This window comes from Phocoena sinus, chromosome 4 (assembly GCF_008692025.1).
Source record: "Phocoena sinus isolate mPhoSin1 chromosome 4, mPhoSin1.pri, whole genome shotgun sequence".
Classification (NCBI taxonomy): domain Eukaryota; kingdom Metazoa; phylum Chordata; class Mammalia; order Artiodactyla; family Phocoenidae; genus Phocoena; species Phocoena sinus.
Genome location: NC_045766.1, coordinates 142,192,458 through 142,209,682, shown reverse-complemented (window position 1 = coordinate 142,209,682; position 17,225 = coordinate 142,192,458). Strand labels below are relative to the sequence as shown.

Below are 17,225 nucleotides of genomic sequence, written 5' to 3'. Positions count from 1 at the left end.
AAACAACAACCATATAACCTTTCCTCAGGCTCATATATTTTTAGTATTTTGCCCCATTTCCTTTATTATTTGTACTCACAATTGCTGGTTGCTCTTACTTTGCTCTCTCTGCCTACACACACACACACACACCCCGAGGGTAAAGTGTGAACCATGTGAGTGTAAGTTTCGGGCATCCTGGCCCTTTACCCTAAATTCTTCAGTGCGTATTTCCTAAGAGTAGGGATATTATTTGTCCACAGCACAGTTACCAGCTTCCTGAGTTACACTGGTCCACTTCTTTACTGCCCAGATTCCAGTTTCCATCAGCCAAGCCCCTGAGGTCCTTCCTAGCAGTATTTCCCAGTCCTGTGTAGGATCAGATACTACCTCTTGATTTTCGCATCTGTAGCCTCCCTTGGTCTGGAACAGTTCCACAGCCTTCCTTTGTCTTTTATGCCCTTGACTTTTCTAAAACGTTCTGAAACGGGAGCATCTCCCAGTGAGCGGGGCGTGTGTCCAGAGTTGGTTCTGGTTGCAGCCGCTCGCGGGCATCCTGTTCCTGTGGAACCCCATGGAGACACCCCCGATGTTCCCTGTTTGTCCCCTGTCCCTTTAGCTCTGTTGGCGATGACGACTGTCCCCTTGGATTTGTTCAAGAAGCAGCCTTCTGGGCCACAGAGCTTTACGCTGACCGGCGGGTCCTCCTCGGGCAGCTCAGCATTGGGTTCGGTCACTGCAGAGGTATGACGTCATTCTCTACGATGCCAAGGCCCAGCTCAACCCACTCGAGAAAAGGGACATCTTCGTTTATGTCTGTCAGGGTCTTGCCCTCGCTTCAACGTAAAGCGAGAAGCTTGTCCAAGACCTGATGTTTCCTCCCAGGCATTTCTAGACATGAATGGGTTGCTTCCTGCCCAGGGTTGCGTTGCACTGTCTATCTGAGGTAACTTTCCGTGATGCCCTTTCACGCAGGCCTAACCCAGAAAGGGCTCTTTTATTTCGTTTGGTTCTCCAGCTTTTGTTCCCATCATTATGTGCTGAGTGGCTGGGTTTGAGCCTGGGTCTCGTCATCCTGTGTCAGTTCCGGGGAAATTGGGTAATTATAAGTTACTTATGATACTAAGCGGCAGCTAAAGAAATCAGAGGTTATTGCAAAGGCAGGCAGCGTGCCATGGCGGGGTGTCCGTCTGCGCTGACTACCAAGCATGTAACCAGCCCTCTCTGCAGTTTTCTTACATCGAACCCGGTGAAGCGAAATCCTGGCAAATGCCTCCATCTGTTCCTGCTGCAAAGATAGAAAAAGACCGCACGGTGATGCCGTGCGGGACCGTGGTCACTACTGTCACTGCCGTGAAAACCAAGCCTCGCTTCGATGCAGGGAGGGCGTCCCCGCTGAGCTCCGGTGAGTTTCCTCCCCGCAGAAACTCTGAAGTCACGCCTCCCCTGTAAATGTCTCGCCTCTATAAACTGCAGAGCGCTGTAGGCTGCAGGATTATCTGTAAGAAAATGTCCTGGTACGGGAAGAATGGTAATTGGCAAGGCTTCTGCATAGCTTTTTTTTTTCCAGACAATTATCTTTCTATCTTGTCAGACACATGACAAGCCAAAGCAAGGTTCAAACCTGTAGTGAATTCTGAAGGTAAAATCTGGATACTAGATGAAACATCCCGTTACATTAAGTACTCCATGGTGTTTACGTGGGGACAGCACACTGTCTTGAAACATAAGATGTGAGTGGCCAGCATAGAGTTTCTTATGTTAAAAAAGCCATTCATTCAAAGGCTTGACGTGCAGTCATTTTCGATCTAGCCGAATTCTGTACCTGTCCCCATGGCCACCGCCCTGGAGACAACTTCTGTATAAGTGTATGATTTATTATTTTTTTAAATTTATAATGTGTTCCTGCCTGTACAAAAGTATTATCATCCCAGAATAAATCACCTGGCACTGTTCTTGAATGCAAAACAGAAAGTGAGATTCCGGCTTAATCAAAAGGTTTCTGAAATTTTATTTAAACCTGGGCTTCCAATGCCCCTTTTGGGCATTCCTCCCCTCCCCAAAAAAAGAATCAGAGAGGTTGTTGAAAATATCTTAAGGTTTGCCTCTTACCTTTTCCAACTGCATGAAGTAGAGCTGAAGTGAGGTGTGATTTCACTTCCCGGTAACTGTAAGAGTCAGACAGCTTTCGGAGGGCTGTTGTGATCAGGATGTCTCCCGGGCAGAATCTCCCCTGAGAACACCTGTCAAGGTGAAGGTCATCGAGAAGGACATCTCCATCCAGGCCATCTCCTGCCACGGCGCCCCCGTCAGCAAGATGTTCTCTTCCTCAGATACAGGTAACGCAAGGCCACTCGAGACGGTCCCCGCTCAGCTCCTTCAGGCTCTGCCCTCGAGCCCCGCATCTGGTGAGAAGGACGCTTTCCCTTTTTAGAGTTTGGGGAGAGGTGTTTTAATATAGTAAGTGAGGAACTAACTAGAAGGAGAGAAGGGAAATGGAAGTCGACGGAAGACCAGGTGTGGCGTTGGCATCCCTGCCGTAAGTTTTAGGGAACACTTGAACAAAATAAGCACGAAAAGCTAGCTCACGCCTCACTGTGTAAAATTTCTGAATGTTATTTTTTCTTTTGTTCAACGTACTAGTTCCACAGATGTCATAAAATAAGCAGGACTCAGGGGCCATAATCATAAAGGCAACTTTATTTTGTCCCCCACTGTCCCCTGAAACCTGTTTAATAGGATTAGTTTCCCCTGGAACTCTGAATGCAGATTTCCCACTTTTATGGTCGCCTGGGTCACTATCTCTTGGAATCAGAGCATCATCTAAATTTGGGGGTTAGATTTTCTCCCTTCGCTCACGTGTGACCTGCAGTCTAAGAAGGGCTGGGTGGGCAGCTTCTCCCCACCGCCGTCCACTGAGTCCTGTTTCTGACCCTGCCAATGTCAAGAACAGGACAGGGAGGGATAGGCAGTGGGCAGGCAGCTCTCATGTGATGGCTGCTGTCTTGGGATGGCCGTGTGTTCTCCGAACCTGGCGGAAGTGGAAAACTGCCTCTTTCCCTGTGGGAGCTTCCCTGGTTGTTTGGAAGCTGCAGGGCCCCCCCCCCCCCCCCCAGCTGCAAAATCCTAGACAGAAGCAATGCCCCTCATTGGCCGCTCCTGGGGGCCCTGTCTCAGCTCTGCTTTGTACCACGGGGGCACCTTCACCCCAGGCTGACATCCCTGCTGTGGTTCCCCCTCTGGTCTGTGGGTGCTGGCAGCAGCCCGCACCGTGCAGCCAGGAGCCCTGCAAGCTTCCTCAGGCCCAGCTGGCACCTGGACGGGCTCGCCGAGGAGGGACAGAAGCTCTGGGCTCCGCACCCCCCCGACTGGTGTCCCAAGGCCTGGGACTCACAGCGCAGCCCTCTCCCCAGGCGTCCTCACCACGTCCCGCTCTTCCCCCCGGGTCGGCAGCTACAGAGTTCTCAGCCGCTTGGTCCCTCGCCACTGCCTTGGGAAATGTAGCATCCGTGTTTTTAGAGAGATTTTAATAGTATCTTACATCCAGTGATTCCTAAAGAATTTCTTCCATTTTATCACTTCCAACAGGCCTAGTTTCTTGAAATCAAATCCACCTCTACTTCCGAGAAAGATGCTGGGCTGGCCTTCTCTTAAGGGCCTTTCCAAACCCTCCTGGCATTGACCTAGACATTTTCTAGGAAGTTCTAAGTTGAGAAATTTTTTTCTGTAAAAAACATTCTCAGGAATTAAAATTCCTTTACTACTTTGAATTGATATCATAAATTTTTTTTGTTGTTTAACTGAAAGTTATCATAAAGTTTTATGTGTATATGTTTACCAAAAAAAGTTGATCTTCCTTTTGTGGGATATCAATGTATGTTTTAAGTCGTTAAAATATACACACACACACACACACACACACACAAAATGTAGCATCTGTTGTCAGCGGGTCGAGGCCAAACTGAGAAAAAGTTCCTGGTAACATCCTGCCCCTTAATCCCATTGTCCTTTTCATCTTTCTGCAGCAGCAGACACTTTAGTGTGAGTTCCAGCATCAGCTCTGAGTGGGAGAGACCTGGCCGGGCATCTCAGCTCCGCCGCCCACCTGGCTGTCTCCTACCTGCCCCATTTCTCAAATGGAAACTGAAAGGCACCTCCCTCAGAGGACTTGGGGTTAATTACCTGAAATAATGTGCACGGAGCTCCTTGCAGGGCACAGGTCCGTGTTAAGCCCTCCCCGGATGTTGGCCCGGGTGTGGAATTAACCCTGGGAAGAAGCAGCTTCCGTGAACCAGCCCCCGGTCACCCTGAACGCTAGTTTTTGTGTTCGACCACTCCTGGGAGGGCCAGGGAGTAGCTGCGTTGCCTTTCAAAGTTCACAGTCTCCCCAAAGCTCAGAGGTTTCTGTTTTTCACCTCAGTCGAGGCATATTTACGTTCACTAAAGTGCACGCTTTGAAGCGTACACCTCGGTGAGTGTGTAACCACAGAGCATCAGCTCCAGACCCAGGGGCGTCACCTGTCCTGCTCATGAAGTTTCCCCAGAACCCAGCCGTGGATACTTTGACATCCGGCCTCTGCTTCCTAGCTTCCAAGTCAGCGTGGAGTACTTGTGACGGGCTGGCTGCCCACGAAGTCACTGTCTGGCCCTTTACGGAAAATATTTGCCAACCCCTGCTTAAAGACCAAATCTGTCGCCGCAGAAGTTCCTGCCGAAGCTTCAGATTTTGTTAATGTGCTTCACGCCCGCTTTTCCTCCGGCAGAGCTACTGGTGCTGAGCGGTGCCGACCCGGTGGCCGAAGTCGCCATCCGACAGCTCAGCGAGTCCTCGAAGCTGAAGCTCAAATCCCCGCGGAAGAAGAGCACGCTCGTCATATCTGGGGTCTCCAAGGTGAGCCTCTGCCACTCGCTCCGCATCAGCCCGCCCCGGCCCTTGATCAGCTCCGGCGAGCTCCACCCCCAAATGTCAGCTACGTTCCCTCACCCACGGGGGGTCATTCGTGACGCAGCTTATCCTGCTGAGGAAGGAAGCTTGAAAGTTTCTGACCAGGGATGCTTTGGTTGTCGAGAGGTCGGTGAATCATGTGAAGGAAACTTATTGAAAGAGAAAAGACCAGCGTGATGTCAGCTCCCCTTTGGGGCAGAACCTCCGCCCTCACGGCTGCCCCATCCTGGGGAGCTTTCACTTCACACATGACACGTTTCCAAACCGTTTCCATTCTGCAGTGAATGTTTATGCCTTTCACGATCAGAGAAACGAAGCTTGTTTTAAAACTTATCCTGACCCCCATTACTTCCTTCTCCTGCTCTGTGACCTTTGTCCAGAGCAGCTGGCGGGTGCGAGGCGTCCCTGGCGGACGCCGGGCAGGCGAGGGCCCACATTACAGTCCCTTACTCTTTTTAACGTTTCAGAACAAGCAAGGAGAATGTGAGCAATAGAGGGGCGGGTGGGACATTGGGTAGCTGGGAGAGGGATGAGGAAGATGAATTTTTAGACACGGAGGGTGGGTTGATACTTTGAGGGCATGAGAGGGTGGGGCGGGAGGACATGATGACAGTTGACCCCTTGGCTACTGGGAGAGGGGCCAGAACAGGTCCTGGGAGGCGCCAGAGGTGAGTCACCAATGTGGCCTTAGTGTCCAGGGGCCGGGTGAGTCTCTGGGCTTACCTGCGTGCGCTTCCAGAGGCAGCCAGCAGGGGGCGATGGCGTCCCCGGAAGCGCCTGGCCCAATGTCTGGGTTTTCTTTAGGATGAATAAATAAATGAGTGAAATAAGGGCAAGGCTCGTGACCGTCTCCTCCTCTGTGCCTTCTCTGAGATTTTATTCTAGATCATTTAGTCCATCCAACCGACTGCAGTTAATATCTTTGCTGATGATAAAATTGTCCCAAACTGAGTCAGTGGGCACTTCTGACTTGGCTCAGAAAAGGGCAGTTGTCACCTGTCACTTAGCAGACTCTCCTGTGTAACTGCCACGCAGATCAGGAACAGCAGACCGGCCCCCAGGTGCCCCCCCCCCCCCCGCCATGTCCCTGCAGTCACTTTCCTGCCCTCCAGCAAACCACTTTCCCACCCCCAAGCACCTACATCTCTTTTACATATAAATATAACTCTTAGGATACAAAGTGCACAGCGGTCAGTTCCTCCTTGCAGGAAACACAAAAATGCTGTAGGAACAAAGGTTAAAGATAAATCGAATCTGGCACCCCAGAGCTCACATCCTCTGTCACCCTGTCTGCCATCCCATACGTAGGAAGGATGCTCTTCCCCCAGACCCCCCCAGCCTGCGACCTCGGGCCGACCCTCTGCCACAGGAGACCTTCGTCCACTGCGTTTCAGCCCATGCTTCCCTTAGCTGCCTCCTTGGAGGGCCGGGGTGCCTTCTGACGCTGAAACCGTCAGCCAGGATATTTGGACAGGGCCGCTGAGGCTTTTCCTCGCCCGCTGCTTCTTCCAAGTATCCGTGGCATCTTCCTCACCCTGACTTTGTCTCTCACCCCCCGGGTAGACCTCACTATCTCAGGACAACAACGCCTCCCTGATGCTGGACTACACAGCCTCCATGGACAGCACCTGCCAGAAGGATGCCCCGGACCAGCCAGGGGCGGCCGTGGCCCCTGCCCCACCCGAGGAGGGGAAGGAGACCCCCGCAGGGGCCCGGCTGGCCCTGGAGCCCCAGGAGACTGAGCTGGATTCCTGGGACTTGGAAGAGGAGCCACCAGCCGGGGCCGGCGCGTGGGGTGGCCAGGCCCCGCGGGACCCGGCTGGGGATGAGCTGTCGGAGCACTCCCTGAGTGTGTCTGAGCTGGAGCCGGGCACTTCCCAGAAGCGTAAAGGTACCAGCCCCTCCCATGCCCGCCCTGCCCACCCCTCCTCACTCCCCACCACTCCCCCCCGCCCCACGGCTTTGCTCTCCTACTAGTTCCAAGCTAAGCAAGTTCTCACTCTCTGCTTTCCTTCCCTTCTCCTCTACAAGGGCACCCCACCCTCAGCGCCCCTACACCTGCAGAAACACCTGCGCTGAACATCCGAGCCCATTTAGAGCCCATGGGCAGAGGTAGGGGGTGCGGGCTGTATTCAGAATCCTTCCCAGTGTGAGCGGCCGGGTCATCTCTCCATTTGTGGAGGCAAATTGTGTTCATGGCTAGAAGCGCCCCTTCCTCTGTCTGGGCACTCCTCCCCGCAGGAGTAGAAGTATCCAGAGCATTGAGAGGGGTCACCAAGAGCCAGGTACCATGATGGAGCCAAAGAGACCAGCCGGGCAGAGACTGGGCTTCCCTCAGCTGCAGAGATGGGCACCCCTCCCCTTGTGTGCCTCTCAGACTCCCCCCCACCAACGGAAAGCAAACCAGACTCAACCCTGACAGGGTCCACGGGGAGATGAGCTCCCTAGAAAACTAGCCATTAACTTAATATGTGTGCAGTAGTGAGGGAATCATTGCATTGGAATAAGCGACTGTTTCCTGTTAGCGCTAAATCAGTGCTCTAAATCTGTAAATGTCTTCAGCGCGTGCAGTTTTTCCCAGACGGTGCTTTGGCACGATGGTGACCTGAAGATACTTGCCGAGGGAATGTAGTCCAGAGGCTCGGGCCAGTTCCAGATGTGAGGCTTCAAGACTCACTGAGTCTCAGCTCCCTCCTCTGTAAATGGGGATGTGCCCACCACGTGCGCCCACCTCCCCGAGAACCCCACCGGCCAGGCGGTGATAGGAGAGCCCAGTGCGGAGGACAGGCGGGGAGAGCCCAGGCAGGGGCCGGAGCCAAACCAGCAGTCCTGGGTGCAACTCTGCACCAAGTCCCGGCTCCCCCGCGAGTGTAGACATTAGAAGTCTCAGCCAATCGGGTCGGAAACCTTGGGGAGCTGCTCTGTTCTTGGTGCCACGGACCAGTGGTTCCTACGTGGGGCGATCGTGCCCCCTCCCTGGGGGGCACCAGCCATGGCTGGAGACCGTTTCAGTTGGCACAGCTGGGGGCAGAGGGTGCTGGGGGTTCAGGTGGGTGGAGGCCAGGGGTGGCGCTCAGCACCCCACCACAGCATCCTGTGCGAGAGGCCCGCCGGGGAAGGTCGGCATCCTGACTGGCCCTCCTCTTTCCCGTCCGCTTCCTGGGCTCCCCCATGACCCACCCCCTCGCCGGAGCAGAGCGGGACAGACGGGGTGGAAGCCAAGGAAGAGGCGGAGAGAGAGGAAGAAGCAGGTTCCTGGGTGTGATTTCCAGACCCTGCGATGGAGGTCGGGCTCTATCTGCCTGCTACCTGGGCTTGGCGTCATCCCGAGGACCCTGTCGGGGGGCCGGGAGCAGCGTGGCAATGAGCACCGCCCTCTGTGGTGGCTCCCTGGCTTCTTTCTGTTCTGGAAAAGGTGGCCCGGCCGCTGGTACACAGCCCGGCACGTGCCCCCGGCCTGGGCTTTGTCTTGGGGCCAGAGCAGCCCAAGGGGGCTCCCCTGGACTTGAGGAAGGCAGGTGGGCGCTGGGCAGGGTGGAGTGCAGGTGGGGTGCCCCATCTGTGACCTGATGGACCAGCAGGCCACCTCCTCTTCTCACAGAACCCGCCCCTCCCTCCCGCCGTCCGTTCATTCTGGAAGGCCGAGCCTCACCACCCCGGGCCCGTTCGGAGACCGCTGTTCCTTCATCCCATCCCTCCTGCCCTGCCTCCCTCCCTCCCTCTGCTGTCCCTTCCGGGGAGCTCTTTCCCTTGGGTTTCCGTCCTTGCTGTGTCCTGGCCACCCCGCTCCTCTCCCGTCACCGGCCAGGTGGATGACACCCTCACTTTTGGGGACCTGGTGCCCAAAAGGCAGGTGTGCCTTTTGCTCCACCCTGAGGCCTGGCAGCTGGGGCCGGGCACGGACGCTGAGCCAGCGGTCATGCACCTCACTCTTAGCGCTGCACAGACCCGGGAGTTTTTAAAGGGACACACTGGGCAGCGTTTTAAAAATTGCTTTTCATTCCGTTGTTTCCTGAGAGATTTGCACTCGGCATCTCTACGAGATACTGTCAGAACCTTAGATGATTATGCTTTATGGGTACCAAATAGTCTTCCTTTTCCACCAGAATTTCTTCCAAACTGGTGATCTAGGGGGCAGCTCTGTGGGGTTTTCTCTCCTTTGTAAACTGAAGCCTATTTTTCAGTTCAAGAACCACCTGCACCCCTGTCCTAGGAAGGAGTTGGCTCTAGCTTTCCAGAACTGCCTCTTTAGAATTCCCCTGGAGCCCTGCTGATTGGAAATGTACGTATGGTTATGACACAGCCAAGACAGGAAATGCCTTCGTCAAATTTGGTTTCATTTTTATCTTAACAAAGCATTGATGTGCTAGTACAAATATGTGAATGTACTTAATACAACCGGACTCTACACTTAGAACTGGCTACGATGGTGCATTTTATGTTATGTGTATTTTACCACAAGTAAGAACAAAAGTATTGGTGGAGACTCTGAAAAATATTAAAAAGGAAAAAACAAACCTTTCCAAGCGTCCTGTGCAGTAGCGTCCCATGTTGTATTTAACGCAAACGCTTCAAACTCGCACGTCTCTCGTTCTGATTTTGCCGTTGCAAACTTTTCTTTTCACCTCTTCCTTCTCTCCATCCCTGCTCATGCCCTTTAACTTAAGAGGATCGCTATGCCAACCAGAATTAATTGCCTACACAGTAAGTTATTTTTGTTCTATATATATATTTTTTTAATTAAGTATAGCCTTGCTATGAGAAGAGCACATATCGTAACTAAGCCGGAAGTTAACCCCTCCCCGCTTCCTTTTCCCTCCCATCGCTTTCCACTTGGACCGTCCCTGGGTGCCAGTTTTCCCATCTTCCTCCTTCAGAGTGCCCTGGTCTGGTAGTAGAGGGCCATCATCTCAGGGGAAGGCATCCCTGTGTTAGCTGACGTGACAAAACCACCTCGCCAAGAAATTCAGACAGACCGACTCCCTTAATCGTCCTTGGTTCTAAAAAGTCGTCACTTCTGTAATTGGGCCTTCCGAGGTTCCCCTTGTAATCTAAAGCTGTTCTTTGGGCAGCAGACTGTAATTTATAAGGTTGCTTTTGGTCACTGTTTTCCTACCTATAAGATGTTAAGATGCGTTCTTCAATGAGCAGTTTACGTCTGTTGAACTGAGACGAGTGGGAATAAACTTGGGGACGTTTGCAACATTAAAGCTATAATTTAGAGGAATTATTTTTAGTTCCTTCATTTATCTGTCTATACCTTAGCCCTTCTGATTGTCTTTGTATTAACCTTTAGTCTTACGATTGTTTTTAGAACCCGGGAAAGATCTGTTTTCTTCCCTGTCCCATCTAAGATTCTGGTTATTTGCCTGAAATTTCACATAACCTGTTTCCAGATCTTACCTTCAGGCATCTTTAAGATTGGGAGTGAGGCATGCGTCTTGCTTCTTGTTGTGTGGACGAGGTAGCCCAGAGTGAAGGAGGTGGGCTTCCTAAACCCAAACGGCCCCAGCGGCCTTGCCCCATTGATGTGAATTTCCCTTTCAGCAAAAGGTGACAGATTCTGTGGGCCCGGAGTCAACTGTGACATACCAAACTGGAGTTCTTCTCTCGGCCAGGGTTCTCCAGGGAGGCAGAACCAACAGGTTCTGTATTTCAAGGAACCGGTTCGCGTTGATGAGTCTGAAATCTGCAGGGCAGGCAGGAGCTGGCGCCGCAGTCTTGGGGCAGAATCTCCGCCCCCGGGAACCTTCCTTTTTGTTCTCAGGCATTCAGGGATTGGATGAAGCCCACCCACCTCACTCCGGGTTCTCTCCTAGAGCTCAGGCACTGAGGGAGATCTGGACCACATCGACCAGGAGCCTTCCCTGCGGCACTCAGCTCAGTATTGGGATGGACTCACTGGGCGTTCTGGGACAAACTGGCACAGAAAACCAAGCTCCGATGTCCATTAGTCACAGCGGCGCCTTACGGCGCCACCTGCCAGCAGCCGAGGGGGCACTGGCCCGTCTGAGCTACGACCTCACGCCCACCTGTGGTGCGGCCACATCAGCGTCCGCTGAGCCCACCTGTGGCCACGTCCTTCCGGCGTTACTTACCCCAAAGGTCGTGTGCTTTACTGGCCAAGTTTAGACGGATGATAACTTTTTAATTTAGTCATGAAAATGGAATAACCTCTGTTTGTGCCGGTTATATTTCATGTTTGATGAGTTAGTCTGTGGACCCTGGAGATGGGCTCACATGCTAGAATGTTCTGTCCTACCCAGGCTGCCAGCATGCCTCTCGGGAGATTTACATCATTCTGGAAAGCCTGTCAGAGTCGTCCCCAGAGAGCAGGGCTCTGCTCTGCGATCCCTCTGGGAGCTGCGTCCATCTCGCCCTCCAGAGGCTTCGCCAGCGGCCACCCGCAGACCGGCGCTCCAGACGCCTACTGGCCACTTCCAGCTCAGATGCCATCCTTAGCAGCACAGAAGAGCCAGGCTCGAGAGCACGGCTTTGTAGGGCAGAGCACGTCACCCCTCCGAGTCTCTGCTTCCCTATTTGTAAGCAAGAGATAAGAGCACCCTCAGAGGTGGCTGGGAGACATAACCGGGACTCCAGCCTGTAGATTTGCAAACCTCTGTGTCTCCCCTCACATGACTGTCCTCTGTCCAAGAAGCCGACGTCCCCACAGAAGCCATGACAAGTGGTGTCAAGTTAGGGGAAACGCGGACCTGGTGAGCCGTGCACGTGACCTCAGGACGAAGCACACCAGGGTACACATGACAGCATCCGGTTCAGGCGGTGACGCTGAACAGGCAAAGTTAACAGCACAGCACACCTGCTCCAGAGGGTGGGCGTAAGGACCAAGAACAGAAACACCGCGTGGCAGGCCTGTCGGGGCAGCCCAGGTCCGCGGCCGACATGGCGCTGGCTGGGGCGGGGACGCTGTTGAAACAAAGCACAGCCAGCAGGGCCGTTTAAACAGTTACGGCCGACACATCTCCTCTACCAGCTCTGCTCCCAGGACGCAAGTCCTTGCTGTTCTTTGTTAACGTGACGAGAATTTGATTTCAGGTGCCATGTCATGTAAACGAGAGAAAGCGACCGCTCACAAGTGTGCAGACTCCCTTTTTAAGGAGTTTTGAGCGCAGCTGCCCCTTGCCTGTTCCTGTGTTCTGGTTTCTCGCTCAATCCAGGGTGCAAAGCCAGACCCTCAGCACCGGGTGCTGTGCCCTGCGGGCTAGGCTGCCATGTCCCCATCCCCCGTCCCGCACGGCCCTGAGATATTAAAACGTGAAGGGGCATCAGGAAACTATGTAGAAGAAAGTGAACGCCCTGCTTACCTTCTGCCCTCTGGTCTGGTCCCCGGTGCTGACGTCTGTGTCCTTAGCAGTTTTCCACGTACCAAGTACTGATGGCGGTTTGACCAGACCTTGGTGGGTGGTTTCCAGCCCCAGCTGCATGTTAGAAAGACCTGGGAATTTTTTAAAGATGCTAATGTCCAGATGTCTCCCCAGAACCCCTCACATCAGATTCCCCAGGGCTGAGATCTGGACGTCTGGAGTTTTTCCAGGTTGCTGCCCGACTCCAGCGTGTCTTGGGGCTGAGAAGACTGCTCTAGCATCTGCCCTCTGCCCTGATCTAACACGGGGCGTCCAGGGTCCGAGGATAAACAGGAGGACGTGGCCGCTACTTCAGGACGCTCATCTTAAGTCACATCCTCCCCTGCCCTTTCTTGTCGGTGTTAGATTCCTGGGGCTGCTGTAACAAAGTACCGCAGATGGGGTGGTTTAAACAACAGAGATTTCTTCTGAGTTCTGGAGGCTGGAAGTCCACGATAAAGGTGTGGCAGGGCTGGTTCCTCCTGAGGCTACGAGGGAGAACCTGTCCCAGGCTCTCCCCCAGCTTCTGAGGGTTTGTTAGCCATCGTTGTCACTCCGAGGCTTGTAGACGCATCACCTGGAGCTCTGCCCTCATCTTCACATGGCGTCTCGCTGTGTCTCTGTCCAAATTTCCCGTTTTTAGAAGGACAGTAGTCATACTGGATTAGCACCTGTCCTAACGACCTCACTATAACTTAATTGCCTCTTTAGTGACCGTATCTCCAAACAAGGTCACGTTCTGAGGTACTGGGATTCGGACCCCAACATAAGAATTCTGGAGGGACACGATCCAACCCATGACACCACCCCCGCTCACACCTCAGACCTTGGCTCCAGACCCCAGACTGAATTTCAGCACAGGGACATGTATGACATGGGCTTTGCAGATGGAGCCTTCCAGGGGAGATCCTCTTTCTGCCGGGCTTCGACATCCCTAGATCTGCAGCTGGCCTGGGGGACGGACTGGTCTGTTCCCCTCTCCACACTTCCATCCCCTGCCCCCTGCCCCGGGGAGATGGGGGTGGGGTGTGGCGTTAGGGTCCAGGTTAACGGAGTAGATCCATCAGACCTTCCTTCCTCGCCTCTGTTCCAATGTGACAGCCCCCCATTCACGTGCTATTTGGGGGCTCCAAGCTTAACCCAAAGCAGGTACCTAGAGATCAGAGATACCTCCTAGGTCCCCCCCCCCACCCCAATCTGAGGTAACCTGGTCAGGCTGGGAGGCCCCAGGACTTGCAATCTGCTGGGTAACTGGCCGGTGGGCATCACTGCATCTGCCCCCGGGACTGGCCAGAGTCCAGAGTCAAGCCCTGTCGGTGGTGGTGACCCCTGCCGTAACACACCCTACCCGGTGGTTTTTTGAGATACGCTGCATCCTACAGGGATTGGAACGGCTCCCGGAACAGACCTTTCTGGCCCAAGGAGAAGCCCATTGAGCCTAAAGCCACTGACACTTTTATACTCGCCCTTCTGCTTCATCCCTTTGCAGCCTTCCTCAGCGCCCCCGTACACCGCCTCCCAGCTTTAGATAATGGTAGAAAACGTCCGAGTGAGTCTTTGCAATAGGTTGATTGCACCCAAAGAGCAAATGAAAAACACATCTTTTGGACAGCTTTGACCAAATTAAATTCGGCCCATTCCTTGAGCTTTGAGCTGTGTTCTGCTGGTTAACCCAGGCAGAGCAAGTAGGACACACATCCTTTTCCTTTTTTCTTCATTGTTAATTGGAAAATTTCTTTTAAAAAATTTTATGGAAGTACAGTTGCTTTGCAATGTTGTGTTAGTTTCTACTGTACAGCAAAGTGAACCAGCTCTACATATATATATATATATATATATATATATATATATATATATATATGTATATGTATATCCCCTCGGACATGCATCCTTAAGTTCAGGTCCAGTACATGGCCTCTAAAGGTCACCGGCATGCTGGTTTTCCCGAGGTAAGTGCTGATCATGCAAGGGTCTGTGGACAAGGCTGAGTCAGATTCCACAACTGTCCATACATTTCACGTAGAAAAGCAAAGTGACGCCTTCCAGCCTCCCGTCTGGATAAACCAGGATGGTTTCTGCGTATGTCACAGGTGTTGAAGTATTCTTTGGATCTGTCGTGAAAAGAATGGATTTTGCCAAATTAGCTGTAAAGCTCCTTATTGAGATGGTCAGGCCATTCTTTCGAAGTCACTCACACCTACAGGCGTGGGGTCATGGGTTTCCCAGCCTGGCTGGAAGGGCCCCCCTGATCCCCCTGGGCCTTGTTCACAGGATGTGACACCACTTGACGTCATATACGGATAGGTCGAAGGAAACAAAATTGAGGGTTTTAGGTCTAAAGCGATCAAGTAACAGACATTTCATGTGACTTAGCCTGATACACACGTGCTGGATCTGAAGTTGTAAAAGATCTTCCTCCCCAAAAGAATAAATGTTCCTTAAATTTCCTAAGAGAGTGAATCCCACTGTTCTCAGAGTCCTTAATTTGGTTTTAATAGCATGAGCGTCCTTTCTGGGGCACACAGCACTCTGCCGTCTATACCCCTCCTCGTGATGGGGAGTCTCTAAAAGTCAGGGATCTAGACGCCTGCCTGGGAATGGATTCCAAGTGACCTACCTGCTCACTGCGCCTTGGAAGCACCTGTGCTGTGCTCAGGCCAGACCCAGCTGCCTTTCTTGTGCCAACAGGGAGGCGCGCTGCAGTCACAGGCTGCCTTCTATTAGAGTCGCTGGAGGGAGCCGCCTTCCTTCCTTTCCTCCTGGACGCGTCGCCCACCCGGCTTTTCACCCGCAGCCCCGCTGACCCCGTGCCTTGCTCTTGCAGGAGGGATTTTAAGGAAGGGCGCGAAGCTGTTCTTCCGCCGGCGGCACCAGCAGAAAGACCCCGGCCTGAGCCAGTCCCACAACGACCTGGTGTTCCTGCAGCAGCCGGCAGGGCCGCGGAGGAAGGGGTCGACGCTTGCCCGGTTCCTGAACAAGAAGCTGCTCTCCAGACACCGGGGCCAGAGCACTGCAAACGGCGCCCCCCTGGACCCCTGCCCGTAGGCCGGCGCGCGCCTCCTTCCCCGCGATGCTGCAGACGTGGACCCTCCGTAGCCACCTGCCAGGACACAGCCAGAGGGCCCGTGAGTTGTGGACGGCCTCCCTGTCCCCAGTCTAGCTGGGGTTTTTTCCAACAATTTCATCTTTTAAAGGGGAAAAAAACCCCAACAAAAAACAGTCTGAGTCTCCAGCCAGGAGGTTGCCCCCAGAGAGAACCTACAAAGCCCAGTTCGCCACCGGAAGCCACGAGACCCGACGGCTCTGCAGCGTGGGCGGTGCTCACGTCTAAGAGTTGAAGTTAAATGGGAGAAGGATATTTACCACTGTGTGAACTATGGAACTTACCATAAGGGGCTGTGGACGGGCAGGGGAGGGGGACTAGCTTTGCCTTCCATGCTCTAACTTTGGTCTGTGCCTGGACCACATCACAAAGAGGAGGCCGCCTCTGTGCTGTCACTGTGAACGGAATGGATGGGTCACCTCTCCTAATTGGCTGCTCAGAATAAAAAGTGCAGGCCGCCCTGAGTACTGAGAGGTGGGACACAGGCAAAGAGAAATTACCATGGGAATGGAAACACTGACAAACGTAGGAAGACATTTGCCTTTGATATTAGCCATATAACTTGAAAAATTATGCAAATACTAAATATATCCTATGCATATTACACTGAACACTTTTCTAAGTTTGCTTTGAGCCTATTTACGAGTGGGAGATACATAAATCCTTATGTGGTTTTTATATTTTTCTCTATAGCATCAGAGCTGTAATAATACCAACAGAGCAGCCAACACAGGGAATGTTTCTCTCCCGTGCGGCCTCCTTGTTCACAGAAGCACCAAAAGATGAAGTTAGGAGCAATAAGCCACAGCTAGAGGGACATGGGCACCAGACACATATGGTTTTCCTGCAGTCCAAGGTTGGTTTGCCAAATATTGCCCATAGCCGAAACAAAGTACTTTTAGGGCAAGAGAGGAAATTATTTTATGTCTCAGGTGTGAGTCTTAGGAATGGAAGTTTAATAACAAATGAGCCAAACGTGTGTCACACTTCTTCTGTGAGCTCTTCAGAATTCTACTGTGTTTAGCAACTCTTGGGATGCCCTTGTTTTGATTTCCAGTGGAAAAAACAGTCAGTTCGGCACACGATGTTAATATCCCTACATGTCTTCCAAACCACTTTTCTCATCTGTACGCCGTTACCCTGGGGTTCATTCACAGTTTTCACATCGTCCACTCCTTCTCAATGAAACACTTTTAAGGAGACATGCTTATTAAAAAGCACTTGTTGGGCTTCCCTGGTGGCGCAGTGGTTGAGAGTCCGCCTGCCGATGCAGGGGACGCGGGTTCGTGCCCCGGTCCGGGAAGATCCCACATGCCGCGGAGCGGCTGGGCCCGTGAGCCATGGCCGCTGAGCCTGCGCGTCCGGAGCCTGTGCTCCGCAACGGGAGAGGCCACAGCAGTGAGAGGCCCGCGTACCGCAAAAAAAAAAAAAAAAAAAAAAAAAAAAAGCACTTGTTATCAGGGTGAAAGGTTTTGAGTAAGATTCATTTTCCTCCAATAAGATTTAAAGGCTACAATGAAAACTTGGCTCCTGTCACAGATGTGAAATTGGGTGAGTTCCTTCCTATAGCTGCTTTTGTGAATCCTTAAACATATATTTCAGGAGTAAGAGAGCCATGGATGAGCAAAACCTTTATAAAAATGAAAATTATAGAATTTTTTCCTTTCCTTTGTTTTGAGGGAGAGATTAGAAAGCTACATTAAGAATTTTGTAAAATGCACATTTAAAATTCTTAGGTATCCCAAGAATTATCGAGTAACTGTAAAATGACTTTTTCAGCATAGTTTGCTTTCAAAGATTATACTCCAATTGTAATCACTGTAAATTAGCACCC

At 52.4% G+C, this 17,225-nt stretch overlaps 1 protein-coding gene across 4 annotated transcripts in view; it reads left to right on the top strand.

Annotated features, from left to right (window-relative positions):
- Positions 1-16,002, top strand: part of C2CD2 (C2 calcium dependent domain containing 2) — a 63,832-nt gene extending 47,830 nt beyond the window's left edge. For 2 of the 4 annotated variants that reach the window (XM_032630139.1, XM_032630136.1), the window contains exons 9-14: positions 599-723; positions 1,210-1,384; positions 2,205-2,318; positions 4,743-4,870; positions 6,488-6,815; positions 15,113-16,002. In XM_032630139.1, the coding sequence (XP_032486030.1) occupies positions 599-723; positions 1,210-1,384; positions 2,205-2,318; positions 4,743-4,870; positions 6,488-6,815; positions 15,113-15,333 (1,091 nt within the window). In that variant the 3' untranslated portion in view covers positions 15,334-16,002. Of the gene's footprint in view, positions 1-598; positions 724-1,209; positions 1,385-2,204; positions 2,319-4,742; positions 4,871-6,487; positions 6,816-6,955; positions 9,270-15,112 lie in introns of those variants that run through there. The other 2 variants (XM_032630138.1, XM_032630137.1) reach the window with 2 other exon arrangements.
- Positions 16,003-17,225: the final 1,223 nt, after the last annotated feature.